This window comes from Vipera berus (assembly GCF_964194415.1).
Source record: "Vipera berus genome assembly, chromosome: Z".
In the NCBI taxonomy this organism is placed as follows: Eukaryota; Metazoa; Chordata; class Lepidosauria; order Squamata; family Viperidae; genus Vipera; species Vipera berus.
This window is the reverse complement of record NC_138205.1, coordinates 108,732,299-108,758,149: the sequence shown is the minus strand read 5'-3', so window position 1 is coordinate 108,758,149 and position 25,851 is coordinate 108,732,299. Positions and strand designations below refer to the sequence as shown.

Sequence of the window (25,851 nt, the reverse complement as noted above, 5' to 3'; positions counted from 1 at the left end):
TATTATATATATAAATGCTTGAAAAGGATTGCTCCATTTCACTCCTACTATACACACAAAAAACCCCAAGACATTAGGACATGGATCACTATTTGGAGAAACAAATGCTGATCTTCAAAGGCATAAATTTAAGGTAGGGGCTTTTTTTAAGGGAGGAGTTAGAGGGCAAGAGTTCATAAGCTTCACTTCAAGCTTTGTTAAATATTAGTTATGGCAGAGGTGGAGTTCAATCAGCATGGATATAACTTTCCAGGGCAGAACAAGGATGAAGGGGAAGGGCTACTGCTGACAGTTGTCTGCCACAATAAACCGTTGCTTTATAACAGCTGGCTGTTACTGAACAAATTCTTTCCACCAATCTACAGTCCATCATCACTCCTCAACTCCTAGACTCCGAATAATTTAAAGACAAAAGGCAATCAGTATATCCAAAAGAGTAAGTCTGTCTTTTATCTTTTTCACTGAATTATATAGACTGTGCACTTAACTATGGTGTTTAAAAAGAGGGGGAAAGTTATGATATCTAAGTAAAACTGCTGTCCTTAGAGGACCTTGATGTTGTTTCCCCAGCTGAATTTTCAGAAGTCAAGAATCACACTTTTGTCAAGTTTAAGCAGATAATGTCATTTTGTTAACAGTAACAGCTATTAACAATGGCAATGTCAACTCTTAGCTGGAAATTATGAATTATATGATTATAAACAAGTTTCCATCTTTGCTGTTACTGGTGCCTTTCACTTTTTATTTATTTATGTTATTTTATGCATCACTTCTTATTTTTCCTCTGTGTAAACTACTGTCCACTAAGCTAAAGAACACCCTCTCACCTGCTATCATTATAAATTTGGGTATAGGTGAATTCCTGAAATAATATCTGACATTCCGATCTCTTGGGATTGTTCCAAGCAAAGAAAATGTATAAATATATGTATAACTGGAGCAAAAGCATCCAAGATTTATTTAATCAAGCAAATTACTAAATAGTGGTTTTTAATATTATTTCCATTGTTTTAAAAAAAATCTAAAAAATTGTGTGTGTTTCTGTTCTTAGTTTAGTGGCAACATATACAATAAATTGGTTTATCATTTAATTTTCTGAGAAATTTATTTTTTCTATAGGTAGAAATGGTTTCTGAAAAGGAAGGAAAGAAACATTTTAATGGAAATGTGAATGAGGAGAATATTGTTATTGAAGATGCACCTGGAAGCCAAAAGTAGGTTTTTTGGTTTTAGTTGGTTGCTTTTTTGCATTTTCAGTTGATGCATTTATCTGATTTATCCTGCGCAATTCTTTCTCTATAGAGGCCAAATATCCATTCAAAATATACCACTTTTCACAGCTAACTTCTGTATTCAACAAATTTGTTGTCACACCATGGATTATAAGCTAAATACCAATATTTTATTTATTATTATTAGATTTGTTTGTTGCCCATATGAGGTGACTCTATATTCTTTTTATTATTATTATTTATTTAAAGTTTATTATAAATATTTACAGACACATACACACTAAGTATATACATTTCAAATTAAGAAAGAAAAGGAAAAGGACAAACAAATACTTAACAAACATGCATATAAACTAACTGGGGATTGAAATCCCCTGTGCAGTTATACATACCGTATATACTTGAGTATAAGCCTACTCGAGTATAAGCCGAGACCCCCAATTTCACCCCCAAAAACTGGAAAAAGTTATTGACTCGAGTATAAGCCGATCCGCCGTTCTGCAAGCCTCTGCCGCCAGCAGAGGCTCGATCCGCCATTTTGCAAGCCTGAATACACAGGAATACCCTGTGTGGCTGCGGCTCTCAGGGAAGCCCTGGCTGTCCGCTTCCTCGCTCCACGCTGCCATTCGGGGCCCGCGCGTTCCCCGGGCAAATCGCGGCGCCCAGCAGGTGAGGAAACACGCCCGCTCCAGTCGCCCCCCCTTCCCTCAGGAGACGCGAAGCAAGTGACCGCCCGGAGCTTACCGAGGACTTGCGCGCGGCCGAGGCTTCGGTGCTTCCAGGATCGCACGCACCTCTCCCAAGCCGCTGCCGTCCGGAGACCTGCCGAAGTTTGGGGAGGTTTGGGGAGGTGTGCGCGCACCTCCCCAAACCTCCCCAAACGTCGGCAGGTCTCCGGACCTCCGCGCCCTGCCTGCCTGCTTCTTTCCGCAGCGGAAAGAAGCAGGCAGGCAGGGCGCGGAGGAACGGAGACCTGCCGACGTTTGGGGAGCTTTGGGCGCCTCCCCAAACGTCGGCAGGTCTCCGTTCCTCCTGCCGACGTTTGGGGAGCTTTGGGCGCCTCCCCAAACGTCGGCAGGTCTCCGTTCCTCCTGCCGCCGTTTGGGGAGGTTTGGGCGCCTCCCCAAACCTCCCCAAACGTCGGCAGGTCTCCGTTCCTCCGCGCAGACCTGCCGACGTTTGGGGAGGTTTGGGCGCCTCCCCAAACCTCGGCAGGTCTCCGTTCCTCCTGCCGACGTTTGGGGAGGTTTGGGCGCCTCCCCAAACGTCGGCAGGTCTCCGTTCCTCCGCCCAAACCTCCCCAAACGTCGGCAGGAGGAACGGAGACCTGCCGATGTTTGGGGAGGTTTGGGGAGGCGCCCAAACCTCCCCAAACGTCGGCAGGTCTGCGCGGAGGAACGGAGACCTGCCGACGTTTGGGGAGGCGCCCAAACTTCCCCAAACGTCGGCAGGAGGAACGGAGACCTGCCGACGTTTGGGGAGGTTTGGGGAGGCGCCCAAACCTCCCCAAACGTCGGCAGGTCTGCGCGGAGGAACGGAGACCTGCCGACGTTTGGGGAGGCGCCCAAACCTCCCCAAACGTCGGCAGGAGGAACGGAGACCTGCCGAGGTTTGGGGAGGCGCCCAAACCTCCCCAAACGTCGGCAGGTCTGCGCGGAGGAACGGAGACCTGCCGACGTTTGGGGAGGTTTGGGGAGGCGCCCAAACCTCCCCAAACGTCGGCAGGAGGAACGGAGACCTGCCGACGTTTGGGGAGGTTTGGGGAGGCGCCCAAACCTCCCCAAACGTCGGCAGGTCTGCGCGGAGGAACGGAGACCTGCCGACGTTTGGGGAGGTTTGGGGAGGCGCCCAAACCTCCCCAAACGTCGGCAGGAGGAACGGAGACCTGCCGACGTTTGGGGAGGCGCCCAAACCTCCCCAAACGTCGGCAGGTCTCCGTTCCTCCGCGCCCTGCCTGCCTGCTTCTTTCCGCTGCGGAAAGAAGCAGGCAGGCAAGGCGCGGAGGTCCGGAGACCTGCCGACGTTTGGGGAGGTTTGGGGAGGTGCGCGCGCACCTCCCCAAACTTCGGCAGGTCTCCGGATGGCGGTGGCTTGGGAGAGGTGCGCGCGATCCCGGAAGCACCAAAGCCTCGGCCGCGCACAAGTCCTCGGTAAGTTTTTTTGTTGACTGGAGTATAAGCCGAAGTGGAATTTTTCAGCCCAAAAAGTGGGCTGAAAAATTCGGCTTATACTCAAGTATATACGGTAATTACATCCCGGTAAATCTTAAATCTTATATTCTTTATATACTCTAATATTTAGTGTTGCAAATTTCTTAGTATACCTTGTTATTCATCTGCTGTAAAAGGACATTGGGATCCTTTATGGCTTTCCTGAGCTTTCATTTGAGTTCAGTGACTTTGTTTCTTTTTTCTCTGTTTCAATCTTGCTGTGTTTATTTTTTTCCTTTACATTTTTCAAAAGCTTTGTTGAAAACTGCCTGCCTATAGATTTTCAACAAGAGAATTATTTTTCTCAAAAATGAAATATCATTAAAGGAAACCCTGTGTTACTTATGTTCTGCATCATCATCATTGCCTTCTGACAAACAGTTGAAAGTGTATAAATATAATTGGCCATTTATATTGCGTTCATGTTTGTTTTTGGTACCCGAGGACATTCAGAGGGACAAACATATCCGACTTTGCCACTTCGGTCCCTCTTCCCCATTGACCCTATTTGTAGATAGGCAGATTCAGCAGCTGTTGTTTTTCCTCTTATATCCCTCTGGGATAGGACAAAATACTCCTGAGTTGCATGTACAGTTTATCTTCCTGGAAATAAGAACCTTGGTTGTAATAAGTTGTCCGCTTCTGTCAAAAGTACACACTCCAGGATCCCTACATTGTCGTATTCACATATTGATTGATAAACTGTAGTTCATTTAAATCCTAGCAGGCTCAGAAAGTCAAAATGGCTTAGTAGACATATAATGCTAGGCAATTAGATTATAAAGAGAGAAGCAACCTAGAACTAAGGAGAAACTTCCTGACAGTTAGAACAATTAACCAGTGGAACAACCTGCCTCCAGAGGTGGTGAATGCTCCAACACTGGAGGTTTTTAAGAAGAGACTGGACAGCCATTTGCCTGAAATGGTATAAGGTTTCCTGCCTGAGCAGGGGGTTGGACTAGATGACCTCCAAGGTCCCTTCCAACTTTATTATTATTATTATTATTACTATTAAACCACAGTGGCTGTATTCACTCAGCACAAAACCAAGCAAAACAAGTTATGGCAGAGTGGGTGAATTCAGTTACCAAAATCATAGGAAAACGTAAATACTTTACTCCTGCTTACAGTGTTTATGGATCAGTTTAAGATTTAGGGAATTATAATTATTTGATAACTCATTGATTTCAATGGGTTCTAACTACTTAATGATACTTATGGTTTTATTCCCCCAAAATGAAAAAAACCAATTAAATTGAAAAGGATCAAGTTTCAGCATTCTCATATATCAATATTGAATGAAATCTGAATGCATAACATCCATATTTGATGTAATTGTTTGAGAAATATTATGTAATTATTTGAGAAATATTACATGGAATAAGAATACATAAGTCACCCTGTGGTGGAATGGACAGCAAATAAATTTAATAAATAAATAATATACATAAATCATTTATACATATCATAATTTAATGTACTAAAAAGTAATTATTTGTTTGAATTAATTCTGATTTAGGTCAATTAATAGAGAATCCAGAAGCAAAGAAAAAGTTCAAAACTAAACAATAAAATATCATCCTATAATAGTTATTATTATTAAAATGACTTGAGAATTAAACAATTTTGAAGTTCAAAATAAAACATATTAAACATAATTACTGACACTGTTGCACTGTTTCAAATATAGTATGCTATTTATGAAAAAAATGGATTTTGATTCTTTTTGTCATGCTAAATTAACATTATGGAATAGTGCAGACTTTAAAGCATCTCAGTTAGGATCATTAGCACTTTCATTATGAGAAGTACAAATTATATTTCTTATTTATTTGAATTGTATAAATATGTTTCTTTCTTTGTAGAAAAATGAAATTTGACTATACATTATTTTATAGGGAAAAGAAAAAAATCAAAGAAAAAATTAGTATGGTCAGCCCATTTGCAGTGGTAAGTTATAAAAGTTGGTTGTTTTATTTTGTTCTGTTTTTGTGCCCTGGGGTCAGTATTGATTTTTACTGTCTGCATGGACTAATTCATGCAGTTTTCTTGGCAAGATTTCACAAGTTGTTTGCCTAGAGCTGATTGGCCTAAGATAATCCTTTGACAGGATTAAAACTCTCAGCCTCATATTTCTAACAGATTGATTCTGTTTTAAAATTAAAGTTTAAAATTTAAATTAAAGTAGCAAAACTTTCAAAATGTGTGTGTGTGTGTTCAATAAAACTAAATAAGAACATTCATTCTGTGAATATTATATGCAATTTGATAATTTGTATTCAAGCTATTTTTTAAAGAAGATACTGGATAACAGTGCTTTAAATTATTGATATAAACCATATTTTATTATGTTTGCCTCATTTAATGCAAGAATATGAAAAAATGAAAAGTCAGTAAATGTTGTCTGTTAATTGTGGAATTATCTCATAGATGTATGTGTTCTAGTTGTATGACAGATATCAATAAGTGGACAATTTTTTCACATGTTGATAATTTGCTTTTCAGTTTCGTTACTCCGATTCCCTGGATAAATTATTAATGATAGTGGGCACTATTTTTGCAGCCCTTCATGGGGCTTCCCTTCCAGTTATGATGATTGTTTTTGGAAAAATGACAGATACCTTTGTTGGATCTGGAAGTCTTCCTCTAGGTAAAAGGAGTCAATAATTTCATGAAAAGAATGCAAAGACAGAGAGAGTTGAAGCATTTATCATTTACAGTGAATCCCTAGGAAAATTGCCAAAAGTTTCAGAATGGTGTAAGGTCTGCTAATTGGGCAAAGGGTTGGACTGCAAGACCTCCAAAGTTTTTTTCCAACTCTGTTATTCTGTGTTCTGTATATAGTCATCCATGTAAGACTGATACTGCAAGAGAAAAAACCTAGACAAATGTATCTGATAAACACAATAAATATATTTAGATCAATATACCTAACACCAATAATAACTGTTTATGTACAAATTAGAATCATTTGCCAAAACTAGACTGACTGTAAAGAATAATCTTTGGAGCATGTAAGCAGTGATAGAAACATAGGAAACCAGCCTTATGCCAAATTAAACTTTGGAATCCTCTTCTACAAGGCCATGTTCTGAAAATTGGTGGGACCAAAATAAAAAATAGCTGTGTAAGCTACTGAAAATCATATGCAGACCCATTTAGTAGTACTGTAAAAAAGACCAGTACTTTCAAATAACAATAATATTTAATTAAAATAAATATATACATTTAAGGACAGAAGATAACATTTTGTAAATAATCTGGGAGACTTTTCTTGTATGTTGCCACAGTTTAGCATTTTCCTTTGTATTATAAAGTATAAATCTATTTTAGAATTTACACTATATTTTTAATATTTTCTGCCACCAAATGGCAAAAAATAATGCTACCTATGTAAGACAATTTTAGTCAGAGTTGATTCTAAGGGCTACATAATAGTCTAGCCCTTAGATTGTCTTACAACCTTAGATCCAACAACATTTTAACGGAGCCATGACAACAAGGATAATTAACTCCTTAAACAGAAAGTCCGAAATGCTCTCCAACAGAACCTGCTATCGACAGAGAACTGTGTATACAAGAGATGACTACAATACTCCTATTTTCTCTAGGATAACATGGCTATAGGTAGTCCTCATTTAGCAACCACAGTTGAGACATACAACTTTATTTGTAAGCAAAGCAGTTACTAAATGGGAAAACACGTTAACGTGTTGCAACGTGCGTTGCTTTTTCCCATTCCCCCAACTTTTGGAGTGCTGGGATAGTTAGGAAAAAGAGAATTAATGTTTATTTACATTGATTGGAGAGAAAGGGATTTCAAGAGAGTAAGCAGGCACATAATGGGGAATGTTTACTCTTGTAAACTCTTCCTTCCCAATCTCTCCACTTTCTGAAGGGGGAAAGAAAAATGGGTCAGGCACACTACTAATGTATACTAACTGATTGGAATGGCGAATATATAACAGAGAGATATAGAGACAGAAACTGTACAGTTAGTAAATGTTTACCTTGGTCACAAAGTTGACATGATCACTGCATGAGGTAATCAGTAAATGAGGTCTATCTGTAGAGCAAGGACTGAAATCACAAGCTAAATTGATAACACAAGCAGGCACTTCTTCAGTTTGCTACCTTTTTTTGAATAACATATCCTACCATATTTTTTTTCAAATCATGATGTGCACAGTCATTCAAAATCTCACTAAAAACAAAGATGTTTCTTTATTAAGAACAGAATTGGAGGAATAGCCACAAGGAATCTTATCAGGGGCAATTGTCTTGATATAAACAAATGATGGCATTTGATAATTTATACAGTTTTAAAAACCTTTATAATCTTGTGACTGGGGATAATCTTGTGACTGGGGATATTGTTAATATCTCCTTAATATTTTTTTACTTGATTTAAACCATTTTTTCTTCCTTCTGCTTAGATAATCCACTTTTAAATGAGTCCCAGAGCTTACCTTTTGTGGATATAGAAGAAACAATGACAAGGTACCTTAAATTTGTGTGTGTGTGTGTGTGTGTGTGTGTAATAAATGATATTAATATTTTTAAACAAGGATTGAATAACTTTCTATAATAAAGTTTATACGTCTGGATACAATGCAAACAGTGAAGTTGCCTATGGTAGAGAAGCCATGTTAGTCTCAAGATCAGTTATTGATTATAACATTCAACAAAAATGAGAAAAAATTGATTAAAGTGATGCATCATTATGTCAGTAGTACTGAAATCCTTATCTGAATAGATGCACTTTAGTTAGCGGTATTAAAGCAAGTTGTGGTGTTCATAAAATAGTATACCAGGACTACATATAAAGGTATGATCAGAGCAATCATGTTATCTGTCCCAAATAGAAGAGCTATGTTGTACATCAATTATTATGAATGTTGTAGTTTGGATTGGGGAGGCACTCATTCAAGGGCCTGATGACTACCAATGTGTTGGACTACAACTCAGATACAGCCTCATGAAATTCTGTTTCAACAAATCTGGAAATCATCAGGTTAGGGAATAATGCGTGTGTGCATTCTGATGTTGGCGACAACCCAGAATCTAGAAAATTGGTGAAAGACTGCAATTTTATACTTCAGGTAACTGCATTTACGCAAAAATGGGAGAAAAGAGGCTAAAAATGGTTCTGCCAACCTGCTATTTTCCCCCAGTACCTTACATGTAGGCATTTACCACCCTACAACTAAGTGTGGTAGACAGAAAAGGCAAAGGAAGAGGAGGGTCAAGGAAGATAATATAAAAGGGCAGAGCTTCCACTGTGATGTCACAAATCATTTTGGCTAAATGTAGATGCCTATGTCTACAACAAGGATCTTTCAGCAGATTAAAGCAATATAAATGTATTCATCAAGTCATAATGGCTTAATGCTTTGAATAGTTTGTTTTATGCAACAAACCTCTCCAAGCTGCTGCCTTCATGCTGTGTAGTACTAGAAGCCTCATAATTCACTGGGCAGAGGAACAAATAGCCATCCTTGCTATGTATGTTGGGTAATACAGCCATCTGAATGCAAATTTCTTGAGAAGAATAGGAAGACTAATTGCATCAGTGTTGACTCATAATATTTTTAGGACCCTAATAACTATGAAACAATCTGAACAAATATTCTTTTGATCATATCTGTCAAGTTCTTGTTTTTTAGTTGTTTACATTGAGTATATTGGTCAATTCCTTTCTTAAGATTAATAATGATGCTACAGACAAACATAGATTACCTTCTTGAATTTACCTCTACAATACTGTATTTCAGCTATGCATACTGGTATTCAGGTATAGGAGCTGGAGTTCTTGTCTCTGCCTATGCATACATTGCATGTTGGACACTTGCGGCTGGCCGCCAGGTCAGAAGAATTAGGCAACAATTTTTCCATGCCATTATGAGGCAAGAAGTAGGATGGTTTGATGTAAATGATGCTGGAGAATTAAATACACGACTTATAGAGTGAGTACACATTTCGTGCTTTTTCTTCAGTAATCTCAGTTGCTTAGTTTGTGTTAGTAAAGTTCAGCTCTGAAAAAGTACTGTATGTGTATAGCACTGGAGGACATCAGGATCCTCTGCTTTCTATTGTCTCCAAGATTAGCATGTCGAAGGGAAACTTCTGCTTGAAATTGCCAAACTAAAATGGATAAGCATCTTTGATTCTGAAATCTCCATCAAATTCATTCATTGCTTAGCAGAACAAAAGTTACCACCAGTGCCTTATCTTAAATACATTTAGCTTTTATATAGAATACTTACAAATTGTACTTCTTCCAGTTCACTGCATTTTTACCTCACTCCTTTATAATTTTCCCCTTTATTCAGGATACATGGTACAATTGTGTATTTTGTGCAGGAGGAATATATATTCTATATCCATGTATGCACTCAAACTGTGCTGTGTTTATACAACTGAAGTATGTCAGAAAACCAGCAAAAAAGTATCTTGATAGTCATTTACTGAATATTGCCTCAACAAGTTTGCTCTAATTTATTTTCAGTGATGTATCCAAAATCAATGAAGGAATTGGTGATAAAATTGGAATGCTGATTCAGGGAATATCAGCATTTCTAGCAGGATTTATAGTCGGATTCACTGAAGGATGGAAATTGACTCTTGTAATCCTTGCTATCAGTCCTGTTCTAGGAATCTCGGCTGCAATTTGGGCAAAGGCAGGTATACTTTTGCTGAAATATAATGGTATAGTACACAAACTCCTTTCAGTCATGAAAATGCCATTGTGTTTCCCTCTAAAATCGAGTTTTGATTGTTTCTGTGTTTCTTGAAATAATAGTAGGGATTATATATGTATGTTCAGAGACTGCATGTCATTAGCAAAATGTCCTGGGTGGTTGTGGATGTAATATATATCTTCTTTAGGAAAGAAGAAGAAACACATTATTTCATTGCTGGATCTTGATTGATTAGTTTTGGTTTCAGATCAGTATATTCTAATCTAAAACTGTACTAAATTTTCCTGAATGGTATATCTACATTAAGTCATACATAAAAAGATTATTCAGTCATGACTGACATCTTCACTTTTTTGACCCCTTTAAGAAATTCCATGCAAGTTGCCATTAGTGCAGATGTATACCCACAGGAAAACACACACACACAGACACACACAGACACACACACAGCATAACCGTCCCACAAGAGATCAGTGAGATGTCCCTAGAGGCATGCTTTTTTTCTTTTTTTTCTCCTTTTATGTAGAGAGGGGCTTATGGGATTTCACTTCTGTACTCAACATTTCTGACTCACTAAAATGTATCTGCATTTGAGAGTGTTCTCTGTCCTTTAAGAGAGGGCTTTTTCATGCTTGGGAAAAACCACTCTGCTTGTCTCCATATTTGAGGCTTATCTGGCTCTTGGGAATCTCAGCTGTTATCCTTTTTCTTCTAAACCATTCTGTCCTATAGCCAACAGAATATGGTGCCTTTGCCAGCTTCCCCATCCTCCATATCCTTCCAGATAGATAGATAGATAGATAGATAGATAGATAGATAGATAGATAGATAGATAGATAACCTTTATTGTCAGTTTTTTACTGTGGGCACAATGGCACACATTAAAAATGAAATTTAGTTGCTTGCTCAAAGCAACACATACATAACACACATTTAAACATACTCTAAACAATATATGTATAGACCTACACCCTTACACATAAGTAGCATATAATATTAATCACTGTCCCTCTTGAATACATAATGGAAGGAGGAAGCTTTAGAGTTCACAAGGTTGATACTGTATAGAACAAAACTGTGACTGAATCTGGATGTTCTGCTTCGGATACCACGGAGCCTCCTCCCAGAAGGTAACAAGGAAAACAGGTCATGTGGAAGATGTGTGGTGTCCCAGACAATCCTGCAGACCCTGCTCAAGCAATGCTTATGTGCTAGGTCCTGGATGGAAAGGAGGGAACTGCCAATAATCTTTTCACCACTCTCTGCACCGCCTTCTTATCTGAAGCAGTGATGCTTCCAAAGCAGTGATGCTTCCATTCCAGCAGTTAGTTTTCAATTGCCATGAGAAAAAAACATGGTGTGGGGGGGGAAAACACCAGGCAATGCAGTCTGTGACTGTATGTGGCCTCTTTTTAAGCTGAGGGCAGCCCAATGGAAGAGTGAAATACAACAGTAAAAAGCTTTGCCCAATGATGTAAAACTTCTCTAAAGGATAAGATGGAACATTGTTGATAGCTATGTAGAATTTTGCTACCTGAAGAATAAAGTTAAAGCAAGCATTTTGGGTTCTCCAAAACAGTCTAAGGTGCTGCAAAAGAACCTTAACATATTAGGCACAATCACATTATACAAGAAAAAAAATGCCAGAACATATTAAGAAGAGGAGAGAAAGGTGAGAAAGCGATAGTTCTGGCCATGGAAAGGGGAACAAAGATGGGCCAGGTAGAAATTACTTGATTTTAAGAATAAACATATTGTAGACTTTTTTAGATGGTAGGCAGTGTCTAATCTCCAATGTTTCACTGGAGATGTTCATGTAAGAAAATGAAGCTGGTATTAGATTTAAATGGAAAAGTCAAAACTTTGTTCTTTTGCACAGATCCTTTCTGCATTCACTAATCAGGAACTTGCTGCATACGCAAAAGCTGGTTCAGTTGCTGAGGAAGTTCTAGGCGCTATCAGAACAGTGATAGCTTTTGGAGGACAGAAGAAAGAAATTGAAAGGTCAGGAAAATTTATTAATTTTACACAGAATCTCTGGGGCTGCCCACATACCTGGCTAATTTCATTCTGTATATTTGACTCTTCCAAAAACAAGTAAGTGATAGACCAGTAACATTCATCACCACACTCTTCCATATTTGTTCATAAAAGTTGATCTAAATCAGACATGTTAAACTCGCAACGTCACATGACGTATCGAAGCTTTTTCCCCATTGCTGGAATGGGGTGGGCGCGGTTTCCTCGTGACGTGTCCGGCCTGTGGGCTGGCATTTGACACCCCTGATCTAAATTTTAGTCATGTTAAAATGTTGCCATTCTAGATCTTTTGGACCAAAGTTCCTATTGTCTTCAAGAAGCAGAGAGTTGAAATAAAAAACTCCCTCAAAACTGCAAATTTGGGATGTTTCTGCTTGATTCTCAGTGATGCTCTACAATTGAAATGAAAAAGGGTACTCTATAGTCTGATTCTGTTTCTTTTTTACTGATTCCTCTCATCCATTCATGCAGGACTTGCAATAGCTTTCCAGCGTAAATCTCAAGGGTTCATGATAAAAAAGGAAATTAAATGAATTTGAATATGAGTTGCACACATACACAAACTGCTACATAAAGGACAGTATAGCTGCAAGTAGAAGGGAATAACTGAATAATTAGAATAGCTAATTTTGGCCAAAAGTAAATATTTTTTGTGGCCAAAAAGACTGATAGAACTTGGCAATAGCAATATCACTTAGACTTATATATCACTCTCCAGTGCTTTACAGCACTCTGTGAGCAGTTTACAAATGTAAACATATTGCCCCCAATAATCTGAGTCCTCATTTTACCCACCTTGGAAGGATGGAATGCTGAATGTCTATAGCAGACATGTCAAACACAAGGCCCGGGGGCTGGATCCGGCCCACGAAGTGGTTTCATGTGGCCCACGAAGCCACCCTGGAAACAGTGAGGGAACGGCCCCCACTGTCTTCACCCTGGCCCAGAGACCCTCCTTTTGCCAGAGACCCTCAGATCTGTCCCACTCCTGCCCAGGCCCCCATAGGCACCCTCGATGCGAATGATGTAGAGCTGGCCACGCCCACCCAGTAGGCCATACGCACTCTAGCCATGCCCACCCAGTAGGCCACGCCCACCCTGGCCATACCCACCCGGCCCCCTGAGGGCAACCGCAATGCTGATGTGGCCCTCAATGAAATTGAGTTTGACACCCCTAGTCTATAGAGATTCTCAGTCATCCAGATCATGAGTCCTTTGGGAGAAGGGCGGTATAGAAATTAAATTATTATTATTATTATTATCACGGTTGTCCCAAGGGTGCTTTTTAAAGAGGCAACTGGACTTTCTTGTTTTTTTCTTTGAAGACGTTTTGCTTCTCATCCAAGACGTTTCTTTAGTTCTGATTGGTTGGTGGGGAATAGAAGGATTTATATTCTTTGCAGACAGCTGGTCATTTGCATTCTTTTAGAGAGTCATTGAGGCCACTTAGAGGTTTATCTGTGTCCTCAAGATCATCTGAGTGGTGCAAATTGTATGGAGCCTTCTTGGAACTGTTGAAAGTACTGTGTTGTAGACTGAAGATAGATCGTGTCGTATCCCTCCCCTCTGTTTAGAGAGGGCTGTTCAATTTTAACATAGATGGTGTCTTTGATCCCTCTTTCAAACTAGCAGTCCTCTCTGTCCAAAATGTGGACTTTGCTGTCTTCTAAAGAGTGGTCTTTGTCTTTTAAATGCAGATAGACTACTGCATCTTGTCCTGATGGGTTTGTTCTCCTATGCTGTGCCATGCATTTATGAAGTGGTTGTTTATTTTCCCAATATACAGATCTGCACATGTCTCACTGCATTGTATTGCACATACCATGTTGCTTAGTTTATGTCTGGGTGTTTTATCCTTGGGGTGGACAAGCTTCTGCCTTAGTGTATTCTTGGATTTAAAGCATAAGCTTGTCCACCCCATTTATGTCAAATGCAATTATATAATATACTGAGTTTGCCATTTTTCTTTCAGATATCATAAAAATTTAGAAGAGGCTAAAAACATTGGGATAAGGAAGGCTATGAGTACCAGCATTTCCCTTGGAGTTGCTTTCTTAATAATATATGCCTCCTACGCATTGGCTTTCTGGTATGGAACTACATTGATAATAGAGGAAAAATACAGTATTGGAGGAGTCCTTACAGTAAGTGTTAGCAATTAGCTATACAGTTTTATTTTGCAAAAATAAAGTAAAATAAAATCAATAATAATAACCAATTTCCAAAGCTGGGTCTTTATGGTGTGAAAACAACTTTGCAATACACATGTACAAATCCTATGTAATATTTTGTTAGTCAGAGTTTTGGTTAATCTTGAAAAGCTAAGCATGTATGAGATCACCACAAAGTCCCAGGGCAATAGATCTAGGAATAGGAAGGTCAAATGGTATCTTGGAAGAAAGCAATTGAAACTCATATCTGTACTATTGCCAAGAAACTTTTGTGAAGTTGAGGTTAACTTGAAGGAGACTCCATATGGTATTTTATTTCATATGCGCTCTCATGAGAGATGGCTATCAACTTCCTGTCTCACTTATGGATGTCCTGGCAACATCAGCTTAATGACAAAGGAGTTAAACTTCTTCTTGATTTGAACCATTAGAGTAGCATTCCTGTTGCTCCCTCTTCTAACTGTTGAAATAACTTGTGCAAGAGGACCCTTGCTCCACTTTATGTCATGACAAAGCTGCTTTGGCAAGGCTAGATTTCCCTTTAAGAATACACTTTTGATTCTGTTTATTTTCTCTCTCTGCTTCCTCCATTATATCCTTTGTTGAGGTTCTGCTGGTAATTGAATTGTTCATTGGATTCTAGTTATTCTTAATCTCCTTCCCCTTTCCTTAGCATCCCACTTCAGTTCCCATTAGCTAGGCTGCCACCTGAAATGTGCCTTAGTACATGTACTAGCTTCCTTTCATTGTGCAGCCCAGCATGATTATTTGTCCAGTTTCCACAGTCATTCAAATGGTTAGGACACAAATAAGACAAGACAAATAAAACTATATATTATTGTTTGGCGAGGCACTGCATATTTTCTGCTTTCAAATCCTTCCAACTGGAAAGAGTGTGGTTTGCCAATGGGAAAGGGCATTTATTTATAGACCATGTTTATTTTTAATCTTTTTCTTTTTGCCTGCCAAGTATTGTAGGCAATCATAGTTCTTAAATAGGAAAGGCCTATTATATATTTTGCTTGTAGGTTTTCTGACCTAGGATGTTTTTAAGGTATTTTTAGGAAATGATACAGAGATATTTAATGCTTCCCTGTTTTTCCAAGCACTGCATAGTATTGCAGCTTAAGATAATAAAAAAGCATAGTTTTGCAGCAGAATTTTTGAATTATCAAATTCAGTAAATATTAGAGCATGCATTGAAGTAAATTGTATGTACCACATAGCAAAATTGTAATTCTAATAAATGTCAAAAATAATTTTCATGCTGGTTGGCAGGGATGGGCTAAACTATGATTCACAATTCCTTCTATACAACATAGCTTTTTAGAGAAAAGTCAAAACCTGAAAAATTTGTTCACCTGCCATTTGTAAATTTGACCTTTGGTTTCATGGTATTTTAAAAACTATACCATGTGATCTAAACTAGGATTAACTTTTATTTAAAATCTAAGGAAAAAGTCTACTGAAAAAAGGAAACCCAAAGGTGCTTTTTCAGGAGGCAACTGGACTTTTTCTTTGAAAACGTTTCACTTCTCATCCAAGAAGCTTCTTCAGCTCCGACTAGATGGTGGGGAGTGGAAGGATTTATACTGCTTGCAGACAGCTGGTCATTTGCATTCTTTCAGAGAGTCATTGGAGCCATTTGGGGCTTACCTGTGTCCTCAGGGTCACTTGAGTAGTGCAATCACGTGTAGAGCCTTCTTGGCTGCAGATCAGACACCGGCTGTTGTGGATGAGTCTGTGTCTGAATCTCAAACTGAAACACAAAAGGTTCCTGTAGTCTGCAATATTTTCTGGAAATCCATTCTTAATCTCACACCCTGAAGACACAGATAAATGTCCAAGTGGCCTCAATGTCTCTCTAAAATAATGCGCTGTCTGCAAGCAATATTAATCCTTCCACTCCCCACCATCTAGTCAGAGCTGAAGAAGCTTCTTGGATGAGAAGCGAAACATGTTCAAAGAAAAATACGAAAGTCCAGTTGCCTCCTGAGAAAGCGCCTTTGGGACAACCATGACCTGGATGACTAAGAATCTCCATAAACATGAAAAAAGGTAAAGATATAATGAATAGAAAGAATGATCTTGATGAACCTGAGTGAGGGCAGATCTATAAACTGAGAAAGCATCTCAAACAAGGCCCTTTCTACTTCTCATGAAGATAAAGGGAACCAGGGAGCACATTCAGACTTGCAGAATTCTGTTATTATAACCTTATGATAAAAGTATCATTAGTCTACATGACTTTGGTTTCCTAGTTTGGTTTATCTTGAAGAGCTGGTGTTATAACACAGATGTATCTACTTTGTGCTATTGCCCAAACCTCGGCCCATTTCCTGATATTATTACTGTCCTCTCCAACTTTGTAGGAATAGCTTAAGTCCCCAAATCCCCAAGTGGTGCAATTATATTACCATCCATCTTGTGTGTCTCTTTACTTACTTAAACATGTTATGAACTGGCAGTATTTGGACCCCCTCCTGTCTGTTGTGTCAACTGAAAGCATTGACCAGCCAAAGACCAGCCCAGCTTTCATTAATACACATAATTCTGTTTTAGTTGTGTATTTAACTATATTTTACTTTACTTTTATTCCTTTTTTGTGTATTATAGTTTTTTCTTTGTTTTTAATATATTTGTGAACCACCCAAAGTCATTGAGAGTCAGGACAGTTCTTTAAATAAATAAATAAAAATAACAAATAAAAAAATAAATATATATTGCAATTTAAAAAATCCATATTTACTTTTTAAAAGCTTAGTTTGATAGTGCAGAGGATTAGAATTTGGTTAGATTATTTTAACATCATCTCAGTGAAAATGACAATATTTTCTTACAATGCAAATTTTGAAATGGTTACTTATACCATTACTTTTGTATGCTGAATGAAGTTATTCAAACACTATATTGAGAATATTCAAGCATCATTGTTTCCTCCAGTAGACATTTTTTGCTTGCTGAACTTCAGCCAATCATTTTTATATTATTGTATGTGGGAACTATACAGCTGACAATGGATGTTTCTTTCTGTTCTGAAACACTTTTTGTGTAGGTATTCTTTGCTGTGATCATTGGAGCATTTAGTATTGGCCAAGTCTCTCCAAACCTACAAGCATTTGCTAGTGCTAGAGGAGCTGCATATGCAATATTCAAAATCATAGACAATGTAAGTATCCTTTTTGGAACTATGCCTACAAACAAAAAGAGCCAAAGAGTTGGAGATCAGTTAAAGGTTTTAATAATCATTGGTGAAAACCAGGTGACAAGGCCATTAGATCCCTAATGGCATGATTTGTAGGAAAAGAGCAGATAGAACTGGGGACAGATTTAAGCATGTCATCAGCTTAGACTCATAACATTCCCACAAATGGTCCAGGTATGACCTCTCTTGAATTCCCTTACCTGGCATCAATTTAATATTGGATTTTAGTTGACTAGATTCTTATGTATAAGCTTGAGCAATAAATCTGAACTGCAACTTAATGTATGGTCCTTTGCACCTGGCATGATTTGAACTACAATACAGATAGTCCGTGACTTACATGATACTGATTGCAGAGTGTCTGAAATGCACACACATGAGCAGAGAGCAGGCAGCCATCATGATTTCTGAACCATGTCATAAATAACTTTGGGAGGGTGGAATCTGTTGTAACTTCAAATGGTCAATAAGCAATTGGTTGCAATTTGAGAACTATGTCTGATTGGATAGTGCAACAGTCCAGATGGCCATTAGATAGAGAAAAGACTTTTTGCTGCCCTTTACTGATTGGCTGAATTTTGTAGCTTTGGGCATGTAGAAAACATATCAGATTTGTTTTCAAATCTATGTATGCCTAAGGTAAATTCTTCAAATTTAGCCATTACAGATATTGTTAATTGCATCTTTCTGTTTTTTATTGAATAGTCATGCAAATCTCTAATAATAAAACTAATAGTAACAGTAAAAGATAAAAGATTGTATTTCAACATTGGCTAAGAAATCAATAGAGAAAATAGATTGTGGCATTTCTCACTACAGTGAAATGATCAGTTCAGTTCATTGATGATCCGACGTGATCTAAAAACTCACTTATTTGAACAAGCTGGCCTGGTCTGATGGGTGATGGGTTTTGGGTTTTAATTATTGATTTTAACTAATTTATTATATTCGGGCACAATTGTTTAATCTGTTTTTAATTTTTGTATTGTATTTTTTGGTATTTTATTGCCCTGTACACCGCCCTGAGTCCTTTGGGAGAAGGGCGGTATATAAATCAAATAAATAATAATAAATAATAATATATTTTTAGGAGTTGAATAAAGGAGGGGCTAGATGAATGATCAGAATACAAGAATAGCTGTATAGTGTGACAACTAATAGCAAAGAAAATAAAATTAAGTCAAGTTTTGCACTTACTCTGTAAATGGTTAATGTAGATAGGTTAATGTAGAGTTGATAATTGTATGCCCCAGCAAGCATAGTTGAACAATGACATAACCTCCTGTAAGATATTGCCTAAGAAACCAAACCAGAAATTGAAACGTTGAGGGTATTGAAGGACACGAAGGGGGAAAAAATGTCAAATTTATTTTGAGTATATTTTTAATGAGAACTTTTCTGTTCCTATAAGATAAGGGAAATGTAGGTTAGTAACAAGGAACAATGCTAAAATCTAGTTCCTAAAGATCTAAGTTGGCTGTAAACAAAGATGTACGTTCATACATTGTAGTAAATCAAAGTATATTTAATTATAGTTTTAACTAGAATCAGAATTAATTAGATTTATAAATCATAGCAAGCTATAACCCACTGTTTATAAATCACAATGCATAGATTCATATTTTATGTTAAAACAAAACCATGATACTGTGGCTAAGCAAAGATTTCACCAACAAGATACCCTCTAGATGTATATAATTCTCGGACTTTCCTTGACCAGCATGGCCTTTCCTGCAAGTCTGAAACTTGAAGGTCACAGATCTGGATAGTACACAGGTTGAGGAAGATTGTATGTAGTGTGCTGCGTCAAACCAATGTGAAAAACAATTATGGCTATGTAAAAATAGCAAACCCTATAGGTAAACTTTCATGTTACAGAACTTGCATTTTCTTTTGTTTTCAATCTGCAAATGCATGAAACTAACTGGTTTTAATTTGTTATTTTCTTTTATGTAGGAACCGCAAATTGATATTTATTCAGAAAGTGGCTATAAACCTGACAAAATGACAGGAAATCTCAGTTTCCAAAATGTATATTTTAATTATCCAGCAAGGCCAGATGTCAAGGTATCATAAGTTAAACCAGGAAGTATTTTTCACTATTGCCATTTAAATTATAATTAATCAGTTTCAAATAATAAAGGAAGATCTCAATACTATATAGCTTTATTTAGAACTGCCTAGGGAATAGAATGTGGTGCAAACATATGTACTAAACCAATTCTAAAAAGACTTCATAGCATAAACACCATATTATTGCTTTAAATTAGATTTTCCTACAGATCCCTTCCAAATGGGCTGGAATCACATTTGAATTTTCAGCCACCATGAGCATTCTAAGTTACAGTCCCAAGACCTTTGGAGACCACCAAAATAGAGAAGTCTTCTGTAAAAATATGTAAAATTTTATGTAATTGATGTTTTGCCCTGAATGTTCACTTCTACAATTCCTTGTTTTTGTTTTTTCAAAAAAAGACAAAATTTCCTATACATAAATAAATGCCGAAGGTTAAAGCAATAATAAATGTATCATCAAAGCAACTTCAGAAATTTGTTTGCCAATAACATTTATTGAGAGTAACCTTAAATATATTTCATTGCCATATATTACTTGTTAGGGCTGCATGGTCTAGGACAGGGCTTTTCAACCGGTGGTATGCATACCACCTGTGGTATCTTGGCATGTGGCAGGTGGTAGCAGGGAAGGGGAATGAGCCAAAGCGACCCAAGCCTGAGGGAGAGGCAGCTGCAGCTGCAGGACTGTCTGGGCTCAGCAGGGCTCCAGCGGATTGGTGTTTCCGGAAGCAGCATGGAGCTGGAGGTGAACTGAAGAAAAATGGAGGGGGGAGGATAGGCCATAAAAGGAGGTAGTTTGGGCAGGAAAGGGGAAAAAAGACATCAGGGAAAGAGAAGAGAGCTCAGCAGGCAGGGAGGAAACAGGGACAGAGAAGAAGCAGTAGCTGTTGCTGGAAGAAAAGGTCCCCTGGTTCGTTTTCTGCCAGGAGAATGCAATCAGCGCTGATGAAATGAAAAGCCGGCAGACGAGCATGTCGGAAAGGAGGTGGGTTTATTTAGTTCTGGATAAGCTGGCAGCTTGATTGGGTTACCATAAGGATTTTTGTACAGTTTTTACAGTGTTTTGTAATTCAGAGGCTCGGTTTGTATGCTTTGGTTATTGGAATATTTTAGTCTGTATTTTAGGCTAGCAATGAGTCCAAAGTGTTGACTTCCATAGGTTTAATCCTTTTAAACAAATGTAATTAGTTTTACTCCCTTATCTCGAGTCTGTCTATGGCTTTAGAAAGTTTTCTTTGAAAGTAAACAGGCTTAATTTAAGGCTAAAGCTTTTTGCAATTGCTGGAGCCTTTCAGTCTTGAGTTGCAACATTGTGACGTGAGACACACTTGAGGCAGCTTAAAGAAAAAAACGGAGTTTATGTGTTTATTTTGTGAGCCTTTCTTGCTTTGCACTTAATTCCTGTGTCTTTAAGGGTACAGGGAAGGAATTGGGGGGTGCATTCTTACTACACTGTGGAAGAGAACGAAGGGCTGACCAGCTAGCTCAGGGGTCTACAAACTTAGCAACGTTAAGACCTGTGGACTTCAACTCTCAGAATTCCTCAACCAGCCATGATAGCTGAGGAATTCTGGGAGTTGAAGTCCACAAGTCTTAAAAGTGCCAAGTTTCAAGACCCCTGAGCTAGCTGGTAGTGGTGCATATTAATAAACATGGATAAATTCATCAAACATTTGTCAGTGCAAAGGGAAAGTGATTCAGCAAAGGAATAGCCACCGAATAAATTAAAACTGGTACTTTTTTCCTTTTTTTCTACAGTTTGTAATATTTTATTAATTATAGAATAAAATACAAAAATACATAAGCAAATAATAGGACACAGTAGGGAGGAAAAAGAGAGGGGGAGAAGGGAAAAAGAACAGACTTCCTGTGTTGCAGTAGAAGGAAGCATTAATATTGAACCTCAAAATTTTACTTTTCCATAATATTATAAACTAGCCATTTTTATAACAACAAATGAATTTAGTCAGTAAAACCCAAAATCCCCCCCCCCTTTTTTTTTTAGTCATCAAGTTTTTGACACCTTGCTAAGCACTGGTGGTATCAAATATTGTCATGTCCTAAAAGTGATACAATTTGTGAAAAAGTTGAAAAGCCCTGATCTAGGAGCATGGATATCTTTCTGCCATTATTTTGTGAAATAAAATCCATTTTATTGTGACTTGTGATCCAGCACATGTTATTCTGTTTTCATTCAGATATTAAATGGACTGAATCTGCAGATCAATAGTGGACAAACAATAGCCCTGGTTGGCAGCAGTGGTTGTGGGAAAAGTACAACTGTCCAATTGATACAAAGGTTTTATGATCCCTTGGAAGGCATGGTAAGATATTTGAAGCCATTCAGGGTATCTGGAACATATTTTATATTATATATCAGATAACTTTCCGCAGGCAGGAAAAAAATTCTTTGTAGAGAATGAGTACAGTTCTTGAAGTCAAACAGGTGGCAACATTGGAAGCAAGATTTGGAATGATATTAGGTAAGATAATCAGAATCTCTTGATAGTGTTTGAGATTTTTTATTCACCCAATTCATCATATCAGGTAGTTCCAGGAAGAGTAGGAGATGAGGATGAAAGAAGAGACCTATATACCATTTACATTGCTGGAATGATAGCTAAAGAGATTTTTAACACACAAATGCCATGTGTGTGCAATCATACTTGACCAATGAAGTATAGTTATTCTATGTTATGCTGTGCTGTGCTGTGCAATGCAGTGCTGTGCTATGCTATTCTTCTAAAGGGTTTTTACTTGTAAATCTTAACAGTTTGATATGGTAACCATTTTGTATACAATGTAGGAAGACAATGAAAAAGGAAGCGCTTTGGAAAACATATGGAAAACTTTTTCATTATTGAGAAATCCTAAACATTAATTTCAATCTTTCTTCAATATGATATTTATCCAGTGTTCTTGGGAAATTTAAGTTATGGATTAGTACTAATAAGATATATCAATTGAAATGAATTAATGCATCCTAATTTTCATGGCTGATTATCTGGCCATTCCAGTTAAACATTAAAAATTAAGCATTGTTTTGTTTTCTAGAGCACTTTAAGAGTGGCTATATCCTCAAAAGTAATTTAGATAAAAAAATAAACATTTCTGTGAATCATACAATAATCAGTGTAAATAATACCAGAACATTTTTTCTTTCTGTTTTGTAATATTTAATCACATTTTTGTAAAATAAAGAATGCAATAAAAACTATTCTATTAAAATAATTAATATAATATAACCAACAATAGGATAAAATTAAATAAACAGTTTTTGCCTTGTTTTAGATTACCATTGATGGACAGAATATTAAAAGCCTGAATTTAAGATATCTGAGAGAAATTATTGGTGTTGTAAACCAGGAACCTGTACTATTTGCCACAACAATTGCAGAAAACATTAGACATGGCCGTGAAAATGTCACCATGGAAGAGATGGAAAAAGCTACCAAAGAAGCCAATGCTTATGATTTCATCATGAATTTACCTGATGTGAGAAAATATATTGGTTATTGCCTTTGATAATTCTAAGGTCTTAAGTTATAGTGCTTTATAATGCTTTAAATTACAGTGGAGATGCAGGAAACATAAAGAAGCATAACATTAGCATTATAGTTCCCAGAAAATAAGTAGTTATAATTCCAAACTGTCTGGAAGACAAATGGCAGGGATTTATTAGCTTAAGGCCATGTGTATTTTTCATTTATTTCATCTTTATTTAAGATAATACACTAATAGCATCAGTAAAATTACATGGAGCCCTTGAAAACCTTTCACAGGAATGAAAATGGTACTCCAACCCAGTTTTTCCAAAGTTTCTTGGTGCCATCAGATGATTATAACTGATGTAATTTCTAAGCACCATGGCTGGGCCAACTAGAATTATGGGAACTGTAATCAATGGATATGGATATGTTGACCAGATTGTGGAAGACTGCTAATCCAGTTTTCCTTTAGCTTTAGTTTCAGTACTGAAAAGCCCAAATGGTAAGGTTCTCACTACATTGGTATTCTATGGACAGCATGTGGTTACCCAGTATCACAAGAGAACCAGTACCAGTTAAGTTATTGGACTAGAACTAGGGAGACCTAGATTCAAGTCTACTCTCAACATTGGAAACTTCCTAATTTTAGATAGATAGGATTTGTAATCAGAATATCATATCTTGGTATAAAAAGGGAAAGAATAATATGTTAAGAATTTTGAATAAGGGAAACTTTTGGTTACCCAAATATAATTTGTTTTGAAATGATAAATGATTGGGATATTTTGAACATGAATGGGGAATTAAAATTGTAAATATTGGATATTGAATGCAAATGCAATTAAGGTATGTTTTGGTTAGAAAAGATTTTAAACTGATATTATTGACATTTTTAGAAAAATATAATAAATATCGATAGGCAATTCTATACTTACAATAATAAGAATTATATTTGCTTAGTGTGGAAAAATGTCTATTAATAGAAGGGAATTAGAACTGAAAAAAGCAAAAATAGGATATAGATTGAATAAATGGATAATGAATGTAAATACAGTTAAGATATTCTTTGGTTAAAAGATATTTTAAACTGACATTATTGATACCTTTAGAAAAATATAACAAATGTTGATAGGCATTTGTATATTTACTTACAACAATAAGAATTGTTTTTGCTTAGTGTGGAAAAATGTCTATTAAAAGATGAAGAGAGAATGTATTGGTGGCTGTAATATTGGATTAAGTTTGAAGAAGCTTACATGTACCACAAAATTACTAATGAACTCAGTCATCACGTTGTTTAATTAGGCACTTGATTGTAAAAATAGAAAATCAATTGTATGTATGTATGTATGTGTGTATATATATATATATATATATATATATATATATATATATATATATACACACACACACACATATATACATACATACATATATATATATATATATATATATATATATATATATATATATATATATATATATATATATATATATATATATATATATATATATATATATATATATATATATATATGTAGATCTAGAGTCTCGGGTTTCTTCCCGCGTTCCTTTCATCTTCAGAAAGTTGTGGCGACGTTTCGACGAAATCCCATCCGTCATCATCAGGCCGGAGTGTTCCTCCTGCTGCTTCCAGGAGCAATGCGTGGTCTGGCTGTTCCTTTCCTTCCAACTGCCGGTGGGGCTGTGTTCTGACTGAGTGGAGGCGTGGCTGCTTTCTGATTGGGTGGGGGTGTCCTCCGATTGGGTGGAGGCGTGGTTGTCTTCTGATTGAGTGGAGGCGTGGCTGTCTTCTGATTGGGTGGATGCGTGGTTGTCTTCTGATTGGTTGGAGGCGTGGCTGTCTTCTGATTGGGTGGGGTGTGTTCTGAATGGGTGGGGTTTTTTGTTGTGTTGTAATATCCTGAGTGTTGTGATTTGGTGTCCTGAGGAGTGGGCTGTGTAGTGGCCTCCAGAGCTTTGGTTTGGCTCCGAGTTCGAGGACCTGCTATGTATCTCTGGTATGGGTCAGTCAGGTTCGTGTGTGCGTTCTTCTGCTTGGGTGATGGCACTTTTGCTTGACTTGTTCTGTCTTCTGTGTGGGAGAGTTTTTGTTCTGGGTGTGGATGAGTCTTGCTGGGGCTGGTGGCATTTGGGGTTGTTTGTTGGTTTTTTAAATCCTTGTTTGCTGAAATTCGTTTCTCTATCAATGCTGGTTTCCAAATGTCATGTAGGCGGGAGGTGTCGTCTCGCTTGTTCATACTGTCTGGGTGTTTTTCTATTTCAATGGCTTCTCTGATTATTCTGCTATTGAGATGTTCTATTTTGGCGATTGTTTTTGTACCTTCAAAATTGATGTTGTGTCCCGTAGTGTTTATGTGTTGTACTAGTGAAGATGTGTGATCTTTCTTCTGTACTGAGTTCTTATGTTCTTCTACACGTACCTCTATTCTTCTGTTAGTCTGTCCGATGTATGTTGCTGGACAGGAGGCGCATGGGATTTGGTATATGCCCTGGTTTTCCAGTTCTATTTTGTCTTTGGGATTTCTCAGGATGGTTGATATCTTTCTGTCAGTGTTAAATGCGGTTTTGATGTTATGTTTGCGTAGTACTTTACTGATTTTGTCGGTTGTTCCTTTTATGTAGGGCAAGATGGCTCGTCCGTTGTTCTGTTCTTCTTCTTGGATGTTTTTCTGTTTCGGAGTCCCCTGCTGAATCATATTGGTGA

At 37.5% G+C, this 25,851-nt stretch overlaps 1 protein-coding gene across 1 annotated transcript in view; it reads left to right on the top strand.

Annotated features, from left to right (window-relative positions):
- The first annotated feature begins 364 nt into the window (after window positions 1–364).
- ABCB1 (ATP binding cassette subfamily B member 1) overlaps window positions 365–25,851 on the top strand; it is a 56,746-nt gene continuing 31,259 nt past the window's right edge. The window contains exons 1-12 of the mRNA XM_081345582.1: window positions 365–436; window positions 1,120–1,214; window positions 5,341–5,392; window positions 5,948–6,092; window positions 9,177–9,408; window positions 9,951–10,122; window positions 12,023–12,147; window positions 14,156–14,327; window positions 17,410–17,523; window positions 19,516–19,626; window positions 21,834–21,959; window positions 22,927–23,130. Coding sequence (XP_081201708.1) covers window positions 1,126–1,214; window positions 5,341–5,392; window positions 5,948–6,092; window positions 9,177–9,408; window positions 9,951–10,122; window positions 12,023–12,147; window positions 14,156–14,327; window positions 17,410–17,523; window positions 19,516–19,626; window positions 21,834–21,959; window positions 22,927–23,130 — 1,542 coding nt within the window. The 5' untranslated portion in view covers window positions 365–436; window positions 1,120–1,125. The remainder of the gene's footprint in view (window positions 437–1,119; window positions 1,215–5,340; window positions 5,393–5,947; window positions 6,093–9,176; window positions 9,409–9,950; window positions 10,123–12,022; window positions 12,148–14,155; window positions 14,328–17,409; window positions 17,524–19,515; window positions 19,627–21,833; window positions 21,960–22,926; window positions 23,131–25,851) is intronic.